A 9,645-nucleotide genomic window follows, 5' to 3' on the forward strand; every position below is an offset into this window, starting at 1 on the left:
TTGGTTTGGTAACTAAGGTGTGGATCTCCTTCCAAAGTTTGTGTGGTTTGTGCTGCTCAGTATATAAATATGTAATCTGCATAAAAGGGTAGTTTATGGTTGCCATATCTAATCTTTTCTGCCATTTATTTAAACTATTGCTGAGATTATATTACAGGCTTGGACGTGTGGAAAGGTTGTAGGCTTAAAAACGGGAGCTATCTTTTATTCTTTGGTCTTTTTCTAATTGTACTGTCATGAACTTTAACATTTTAAATGCTAACCGAGGCCCGTAGAGTCTGAGATGTATCTCTTGGTTCTTGCTTTGTCCATTAAACTGTGTCACATTCATCACACAGTCATATATTCAGAAACTAACCAACAAGTAGCATGTAGGTCAGTCCAGTCACTTATTCTGATCTGATTTAGAAATGAATATAACCAACAATCAGCTAGCAGTCAAACTATTAATGATATCAGCCATTTTAACCCAAAGAACGATGTGTTGTCACATCAGAAAACTGACTTTTAGCTGAAACCTCTGACAGATCCGATCTGCTGATGGGGACATCCATGAGTAAACAGTCAAGCTTTGCAGCATTTGTGGGCGTAGTTTTGTTTATTTCCGAGCTTCCTGTAACTTTAGCGAAGCCCCAAACGTGAAAATAGCATCATCCAGTTAGGAAACATTCCAGGTTAGAAGCATAACTCCTGATCCATCCGCTGCTGTTACCTGGTTAGTCATTATTAAGCAGCAGATCTCACAGAACTGTCTGCTTTTTGGAGTGTTTGAGAAGGCCCAGCCCTTAAATATTGTTAGTCTGAGCTGCTCTTTTGCTGCTTTAAAACGTTAAAACAGTCACAAAAATGTTGGCATAAATGAACATATTAAGTGCTGGTGTCTAAGAATGTTTTATCACATCCACACAGTTAGATTCGCGCTGATCCATTTTTGTGAGCTAAGTTCCTTGTTTTTGGAGTATTTTTTGCATCGGCAGTAGAAGTACAGGAGCTTCTTTGCCTTTTCACCTCACAGTAGAAGCACTCAGCCTCTGCAGGACAAACGGAGCCGACTCCCAGTCACGTTGCAGCTCAACGTGACTTGAGGATGTGGGCTGGGTGCCAAAATAAAGCGTGATGCAAGTACTACACGAGAATGTGTGTCACATTTGAGAGGAAAGAGGGAAATGGCGGCCACTGCCAAGATATTTGACCTACTTTTATCCGCTCTGAGGGAGAAGTGAGGGAGAAAAGCGCAACAGTGCGCGGCAGAAAGCAGTTTGGATCGGAGCTGTGGCGCATTCAACCAACCCGTGGACTTCTGCATCATGATCACAGGGTAAGAAACTACTCATTGGAAAGTCTTAGAAAGTCTTGTGCGTGTTTTCGACAACATTTGAGAGTAAAACTTGAAGTCGTCCCAAACTTTTGCGCGCGTCAGGGTGTTGTCCTGTACTTTCGCTGCGCATGTCACATAATGTACCCGGAGCTGCGCTCAGGACATGGGATGTCGTTCACCTCTGGTCTGGAGTGTTTTGATGGGCACCACGTGACCGCCTCCTCCTGTGGGACGTCCCACTTGTCTCCTCAGTCCATCACAAACAAGTCGCAGATAAGGGGACCGACACGACCCACCCGTGGGCAGAGTCTCTGAGAAAACCTACCACTTGGCATCGTGTATGTGCACCTTCCACTCCACGGACCCGTTAAAAAAAGTTTGTCATTTCTGGACGAAACGCTCGAGACGTCAAAACTCTGCTTTGGTATAAACGTCGATGGTAAGAGATGAAAAATGTCACTTTCTTGTCAGTATTTTTTAATTTTTAATTTTTTTTTATCGTGCTGTTTTATTTAAAAACAACTTTCACGCCACTTTGAGCTGACTAACGTTGAGAAAAATGCTAAATTGAAGCAGTTTTACTGATGTTTGATCCCTTTTTTTATTCTAATTTGTCATTTGAAAGTTGTCTTGCACCTATTTGTTGGTGTTTGTAGTAAGACATCAGAAAAAAAAGCTGCTGTTGTGCGTGTAAACTAAGTGTTGACAACTTGCGGAGCGTTTCTGTGTCGCATCTCATTGACCCACATCCTCAGTGAATGTAACTGCGTCACGCAGCGCTGCAAACTCCCTGAAGTCGCTCTGCAAAGCGTCAAAGTCGCGATAGTCGTAATTTCACGGCTGTGCGTTGGTGCTGCAGAGGGGAAAGTTTGGCATTTTTTTTTTTTTTTTTTTGGCGTACTGTAACTTAATGGGGAGAGTTTGAGGATTTAGCTTGTTTTTCCACTCTAAGAAGCGGGTACACCCACAGTGGAAATCCGACCTGAAAGCCGCGCCCACCTCTTTCTCGACGCAAACAACTTTTACGCGCAGAGAACAGCGCAGCTTTTATTTTCACGTGTAGCGCTCCTTATTTCTCTTATTTCTTATATAAAACCTGCCAGAAATCTGAAGGTGTGCTGGTTATTTTTGGAGTTAACGGTGTTGGGACTAAAGTGCGCGTTTACACAACGTTTTTTAACCCTTTGCATTGGTTGACAGGCAGTGTAATTGGTGATTTTGTGACCCTCTCAGCTACATATTCTGCACTGTAGGTGTCATACAACCGCGCCGCCTGCTTCTTATAGGCGCCAGGCTGATGTTGGGCTGATAATGTAGCTGGTTGGTGTGTTTAAGAGCAATCTAAGAGTCTAAAAACAACATTGAAAATACTTTTTCCTCAGAAAATCACTGAAATTAAATCTAATAAGTCAGTTACAGTGGCCCCAAAGCAGAGGCTCCTGAACGTATCTTGGTGAAAAATGCAAAAATGTACAGATTAAATTTTTTTTAAATTCATTTTTGAGTTAACTGAGCTCAAAACTCGCCTTCTTTCTCACTTGGTTCAGTCGATTCGAGTCACTGGCTGTGATCCAGCTGGCCGGACACATGGCGGCAAAGCAGTTTTCAGACTGTACTTGTGCAGATTGGGGAGGTCTCACTGTGTCCTGGAGCAGAAATGTTGGTGACGCTGTTCAGAGCCATGCCTGAGGTGCATAGTACTGCAGAGGTGCCATGTGGCTACGTTTGGTACTGCTCAACCTAAACTGGGTCAAACCGACAGGGCCCACAGGGGATGCACTTGTTCTCCAACTCCACGTAATACGTTATATAACTCTCCAAGGGGAGAACGCAGGCTTTTAGCGGGAAACTCCAGGTCGAACGGCATCTAGGAATTCAGCGGTATTCCTCTAATTAACTGTGGCGGACGGGAATGCAGCAGACGTTTCTCACACTTTTCCTCTCAGTGACCTTTACTGTCAACCTTTGGCTGACAAGCACCCGAGCAGGTGGAGGATCGGGCTGTTTTTGACACTCAGCGTCGTCTGAGACTTATTTGGTGTAAGTTCGGGTACCTGTTGCCACAGTAATTGCTCAATAGGTTCAGCCACATGTGTGTTTGATCACATAAAGGCGCCCAGAAGGGCAGAAAATGCTTATGTGTGTGGTGGTTGGAGAGAGGAGGGGCTGAAGGGTCCATTAACCTGCTTGTATGCTCAGATCACACCTCATTGAAACTCTGCAGGCCTAACTAACAGAGATGGGACCAAGTCACACATGTGCAAGTCTCAAGTAAGTCTCAAGTTTTAGCTTTCAAGTCTCAAGTAAGTCCCAAGTCTTAGCTTTCAAGTCTCAAGTAAGTCCAAAGTCTTAGCTTTCAAGTCTCAAGTAAGTCCCAAGTCTTAGCTTTCAAGTCTCAAGTAAGTCTCAAGTCTTAGCTTTCAAGTCTCAAGTAAGTCCCAAGTCTTAGCTTTCAAGTCTCAAGTAAGTCTCAAGTCTTAGCTTTCAAGTCTCAAGTAAGTCTCAAGTCTTAGCTTTCAAGTCTCAAGTAAGTCCCAAGTCTTAGCTTTCAAGTCTCAAGTAAGTCCAAAGTCTTAGCTTTCAAGTCTCAAGTAAGTCCCAAGTTTTAGCTTAGTAAGTCTCAAGTAATTTTTTCTTGGGCAAGTAAAAAAAAAAGCAAGTCACCTTATTATTGCAATTTTACCTGCAGAATCTGATCTTAATAAAGTGAAAACACAAAGATATAAGTAACTGTCAGTAAACATCATTGGCCAATGTGTCCAACCTGTCCACCCCGTATCATATCAAGCTAACGTTAGCTAACTACCGACTAGGCTAACAGGCTAATATTAGCTCATTTGACGAACACTTACTGGTCAGAATGGATCTTCTAATGACGAACAAAGTTGGAAGTTATGCTAGATGCTTAACACTCAAGTAATTCATGTCAGTCTTTAACTTCCAAGTCCGAGTCGAGTCTCAAGTCTTTTAATTTTTTGTCAAGTCACAAGTCATCAAAACAGCGACTACAGTCGACTTGAGTCCAAGTCACAGTGACTCGAGTCCCCATCTCTGCTAACTAAGGGAACAGAACGTCCAGCCTTCTGTCTGACGCTGAGCTTCTTCTCCCACAGGGACATAGCGATGGCTTCTACAGCATCAGCAGCAGTGGGAGCAGATACGCCGTCAGACTCGGAGCCGTCGCGCTTCGGAGGCATCGAGGCGTTGAAGTTGAAGGTGGGCCCGGTACGAAGGAACCTCTTCGGGCCCGTCGACCACCAGCAGCTGCAGCAGGACTTCCAGCGGCTGCTCTGCATGAGCGTGGAGGTGGCCAACAAGCGCTGGAACTTTGACTTCCAGAGCGACACGCCGGGACAGGGCTCCAACGTCGAGTGGGTGGAGCTTAGCTGCCAAGACGTGCCCGCGTTTTACCGCAGCCGCATGGTGGGGCGGCCCGAAGCCGAGGCGCCGGAGGACACCAGCCGGACGCCAGTTTCGTCAGGCGGGTGTTCCCCCGTGTCCAGCAGCTCGTGCGGGTCCGGGGACGAGTATCTGGAAGTGACCACAAGGGGGTGCTACCGGCTTCGGCGGCTGGGGAAACGCAGACAACCCGCCATAACAGGTGAGCCCGTCTTTATTCTCATCAAAAATTAAAACTCTTTCTAAAAAAACTGCTTCAAGTTTTCATCGTTCTTCTTTTTTCCCTCCTCAGATTTTTTCAGAGTGAAGAAGAGGAAGCTGTTGCACGACAAAGCATCTTTCCTGCAGTAAACACACGGCGGGAACACCACGTGGTCGGCAGCCCCTCTACACGCAGATCTTATGTATATATGGAGCAGTTTGAAAGAGACTTCTGACTCAACTCGCCTTTAATTTTCAGCACAAAGAAGCTACCTTTTTTTTACTAGTTAATCAAGCTGAGACGATAGATACTTATTTTATGGTGGACGAACATGTATATACTGTACATTCTCTATACGGTTTCTACTCAACTTTTGACTACACTGTGAAATCATTTCATATGCACTCGTCAGGATACCAGAACAGAAAAAGGTCTCCAGTTCAAAGAGGTCAATTATTTTCACAAACATCTCATTGACCTCAGTCCCCTCCCTTTTTTTTCCCTCCCTCTTGCCACAAGTCATTAGAGGTTTTTGATCACGCTGGCACACACATCACACATAGCCTTCGGTTTCATCCCGAGGCCCTGGAAGCTCGAGCCGGAGCAGGGGTCAAAACCTCACCCGGGGTTCAAAATGTAGCAGGGCAACTGTCATTACCTCCAGGTTAAAGGTTAGAAGAAGGCCGAGCCCTCCGAAGTAATGTGGTCGTGTGATTAAGGCTTCAGTTCTGAGAAATAATAATGGGAATTCACTATCTATCTTTCATGATGCTGAATCCTAAGATAAGAGGAAAAGAATAGATGCCCTTTATTCTTTGTTTCCACATAGGTTTGTGGTCATATATCTAATTTCTGAGAGTCGACCATAATCTCGGCTAAGGAAAACTGCTAACATTAGCCCTAAAAGAAGTGTATTAATCTTAAAAATAAAGAACAAAATCATAGTGGTGCATTTCCTCACATTGAACACTAGGGGGCGGTAGTCCGATTTTTACGGCCCAAACACACACACACACACGTGGAAACGAGACGTTAAAGTATCCGTTAATGCAGAGTAGCACCATCATAAGACAGCAAAAAAATGTACAAATGACTACGTTGTATTCTCCTTTTGTTTTGTTTTATTGGCATAATGAGGTTTTAAAGGTATTTTTTGGTAACAGACCAAAACATTTTAGTCAGCTTTACGCTTTTTGAATGTGGCATTTCCCACTTGTTGTCTTCGTGTGATGTCCGACTTGTAGGTTTTGAATTGCTTCTTTCAAGGGAGTTTTGTGGGTTTTTTTTTTTTTTATCACTGTGTTGAGGACTCGAATATTTCAGTTCCACGTTTTTTTTTCGTGTAGTCGCGCCAGACCTTCTCATGTCCATGTCGTGTTTTTACACATGTTGTAAAGGTTGTGGCAGCTGAGGCAGTTCAGCCATTTGCTTTGTCATTTTATCAGGAAAAAACATGGTGTTTTTTTTTGTTTTTTTAAAACGGCTCATTGTTGAATGATTAGTTGTGGGCCAAAGGAGCCTGTCAAGATCTCCAAACATGTCATGAGCACTTTAAAACGTCAAATTCAGTGAAGTTTGCCTCCTTTTTTTGGTGATTTGAAATGCACGATCCTCACGTTTTCCGTTAGCGACATCATTTGTGTGTATATGTAAATAGCCTTAGGCTGGATTCATCCGCTCTTACTACCTCATCATGTTAGTTAGTAACACAGCTATGAAATAGGAGTTAAAATCTGCTCAGGTTGTCTGGAAGCAGGACAGTGAGACACATTCTGCTCAGTAAAACATCAGGTAAAAGAGTCAGTGTGTCAGAATGGGGCCCCTCTCCACACAGAGGAAACTCTGATCCCTTGAGAGGAGGGTGGGGTAAGTGGGTTTGATGGGCAGACAGCTTTTTTTGTCTCGTTCTCTCATTGCCTCACTTTATTGTGACAACTTTCCCAGAGCAGAGGGGCGGCGAAGGGAGGGGGGGGGGGCAAGGAGAAGCATCATGAGAAAACTTCTCGGTCCACTCTGCTCGATTAAAAGTGGCCTGTAAGTCACAGGCGCTTTTGTCTCCTCGGGAACTCGTGAACCAGTTCCCTGCAAAGGATAAAAAATAAAAATAAAGGGCATGAAAGCAGTCATTTAAAAGCAGGTTTGGTTGTATATTTCACCGATTGAAACACAGAAATTTGTGCTTTATTAACTTATTTCCAGGATTTTGTCTTTTGTTTTTAAAGGGAAATTGTCATAAATTCTCCATTTTTCATTAAGACTAATTGTATTATTTCTGAAACTATATCTTTGCACTACTTTAAAACCATGTTTGCAGAAGAAAAAGAAAAATTTCTCTGGGTTTTGCATTGATATGTTTCAGTTTATCGGGCCCTCAGTCCACTTTATTTGAGATAAAGGAAAAACTCAAATGTTAGTGTCTCACTGTTCTCAGGCAAACTTTGCTAATTCACTTGTCGCAGCTATAACAAAGTATGGAGTTATTTACTTTGTATATGCATGAATGTAAGATGGTATGGTGTTATTGTCATTTGATACTGGTTTATGTATCCTTGTAACTTGCCAGAAGTGTAACAGATGCATGAGATCATATTCTAATTCCATTGCTGGGTTGTTGGTACAGTGTTTGCCTTTCTCTCTTTTTTTTTAAAGTGTGCTCAAATGAATAAAATGCTCACAAATTATCTTGATCTAAAGCAAAAATGACTGGTCTGGAGTTTTATTTTTATTTTTCCGCACTTTGAAGAACCAAAAAGAAGAGCTGGGAGTGAAGCTTTCCGTCTTTGACTCTAAAGTGGATGTTTTACGAGCCGCGTTCAGTCACAGTGAAGCTTTGGGAAGTTGGTTTTAGCCCAAAACGACCTTCAAACGTCGTGCAAAGTGGAACTTTATTTAAAAAACTAAGTGACATCCACATTTGGTTCCATTCTGAAAACAACAATGTGGATAAATGTAGATATTTACGGTATTACAGACTCCACAAATACAAATTAAGATAACTTTATTGTCATGTAGTCACACGAAATGCACCTCAGCCAGTCTTTTTGAGCAGCAAGAGTGGGAATCAAACTATCAACCTCCCAGTTATTGGACAACCCGCTCTAACCACGGACTAATGTTTGGCTCACATCAAGGATGACGGCGTTACATCGCTGTTTCTTCTTATATGAAAGGAAGAAATGATCCAAATGATGGCAGCTTGCTCTCAAAAAGCATGTAGCAATAAAGGCAAAACTGCCCAAATAAAAATGACAAAAACAGCAGGATTTGTAGTGTTCGCCCACCTTGATTATTCAGTTAAACATCAAATGAAATGCCATTAAGTTTTCCTGTGTTGGCGATTAAAGCCCACACAGATTCAAGGTTCATTTAACCAGTAAACAAAAGAAAATACACAGTGTTTACAGCGATAAATCCCATTAAGCCAAGAACAGAAAATGAGTCCATTTTGAGTTAAGGCAAGTTGAATTAACTCTAATTTAAGACACTAAAAGTTAACCATTCTCCCCCATAATGAAAAGATTTATCACATCATTTCTGACCCTGATCACTAAAGACGGCACAAAACCTTTTAAAACTACAGGAAAAAGGGGACGTGTGATGAAAAAAGGACTTTTTCCTGTTCCTGGGAGCACATATCAGGGCGTCTTTAGTCACCAGCAGGTGAAAAACTCCAGCCAAAACACACCCAGGCATGTTTTTTTGGTTCCCCTCTGTTTGAAAGTTCCTCATCCAACGAGCCGTTTCACATTTATGTCCCTTCTCATGTTCATTTCAGCTCTTCAGCCCCTGAGCCGCTGCTGAACTGGTGAAGGCAGAAGCATGCATCTTACATTTCCCACCAGCCTCAGAGGATGTAAGAGCCCAGGGGTGCAGGGGGCAGCTTCTGAGTAGCTGCCGGCCTCACCAGAAGGCCTGGATGAGCACTTTGCCGTAAACAGGGCCACTCTCCAGTTTCTCTTAATGAGTCTCTGTTTTCTCTGTTCTGGCTTTCTGCAGAGCTAAAGTGATCCAACAGTTATGTAGGGCTGTGCCTCACCTCCCTGATGCCGCACTAATCTGTGTTTAAGTTGTTTTTACACACTGTCACATATTAGACTAGACAACAAGGCCTCAACAACACCATCCCTCTGTTGTTTCAGCGCTCTGACCTGTATTACAGTCAGCTTGCTGTTCCACATAAACTCCTAATCCTCTTGTTTTCTATGGTGTTACGTATGTTTTGGTGCACGCCCCCCCCTCCCTTTCTCATCCCTAATCCTGCGCTGTATGTTTCATTTGTAAATGCAGTTATTAAGCCCATTGTCTCCTCACCACGGTCAGTGCCCGCTGAATGCATCACCAGTCCTGTAAAAACAAGTCCTGGGACTTTAGAGGACCGGGCACCAACAAATATTCCTTCATTAAAATCTGCCCAATGCCCAAAGAGAACCATAAAGTTTTATTGAATTGACATTTCTTCAGTTAAAATGATGGTCTTGCACACATGCACCAGGAAAATGCACAGTTAACTGCCTGTTATTGTGATGTGTTCAGATTAAAAAGCTATTTGGTTGGATGGATGTTTTGCAAGATCTGAAAAATATGTTTGGTGTTGTGTTACACATGGACCCTCTTCCTTTAATCCTGGGTTACCCCAGTCAAGGTACTATTGTGGATACCAACTCTTCCAGACTGTGTAGTATCCTCACATATGCAGCAAGGAAGAACATCTTCTTGTCTTGGATAA

At 43.0% G+C, this 9,645-nt stretch overlaps 1 protein-coding gene across 3 annotated transcripts; it reads left to right on the forward strand.

Annotated features, from left to right (window-relative positions):
* Nucleotides 1–1,086: 1,086 nt before the first annotated feature.
* Nucleotides 1,087–7,619, forward strand: cdkn1d (cyclin-dependent kinase inhibitor 1D). Of its 3 annotated transcripts, XM_075471366.1 has the most exons (4): nucleotides 1,490–1,757; nucleotides 3,518–3,589; nucleotides 4,432–4,919; nucleotides 5,010–7,619. In XM_075471366.1, exons 2-4 carry the CDS (start codon nucleotides 3,558–3,560, stop codon nucleotides 5,066–5,068), a joined length of 579 nt encoding a protein of 192 aa, XP_075327481.1. In that variant the 5' UTR covers nucleotides 1,490–1,757; nucleotides 3,518–3,557; the 3' UTR covers nucleotides 5,069–7,619. The 3 variants fall into 3 exon arrangements, with proteins under 3 accessions (XP_075327482.1, XP_075327481.1, XP_075327483.1); XM_075471367.1 differs by lacking the exons at nucleotides 1,490–1,757; nucleotides 3,518–3,589 and adding an exon at nucleotides 1,087–1,318; XM_075471368.1 differs by lacking the exon at nucleotides 3,518–3,589 and having other exon boundaries at nucleotides 1,503–1,757.
* The last annotated feature ends 2,026 nt before the right edge of the window (nucleotides 7,620–9,645 follow it).

The sequence above is a fragment of the Odontesthes bonariensis genome, chromosome 8 (assembly GCF_027942865.1).
Source record: "Odontesthes bonariensis isolate fOdoBon6 chromosome 8, fOdoBon6.hap1, whole genome shotgun sequence".
Classification (NCBI taxonomy): domain Eukaryota; kingdom Metazoa; phylum Chordata; class Actinopteri; order Atheriniformes; family Atherinopsidae; genus Odontesthes; species Odontesthes bonariensis.

Excerpts from the sequence above, each read along its gene's own strand:
- cdkn1d (XM_075471366.1), top strand. The coding sequence starts at position 3,558 with ATGGGACCAAGTCACACATGTGCAAGTCTCAA. Across the intron at positions 3,590-4,431 it reads CACACATGTGCAAGTCTCAA|GGACATAGCGATGGCTTCTA; the intron begins GTAAGTCTCAAG and ends CTTCTCCCACAG. Across the intron at positions 4,920-5,009 it reads CAGACAACCCGCCATAACAG|ATTTTTTCAGAGTGAAGAAG; the intron begins GTGAGCCCGTCT and ends TTCCCTCCTCAG.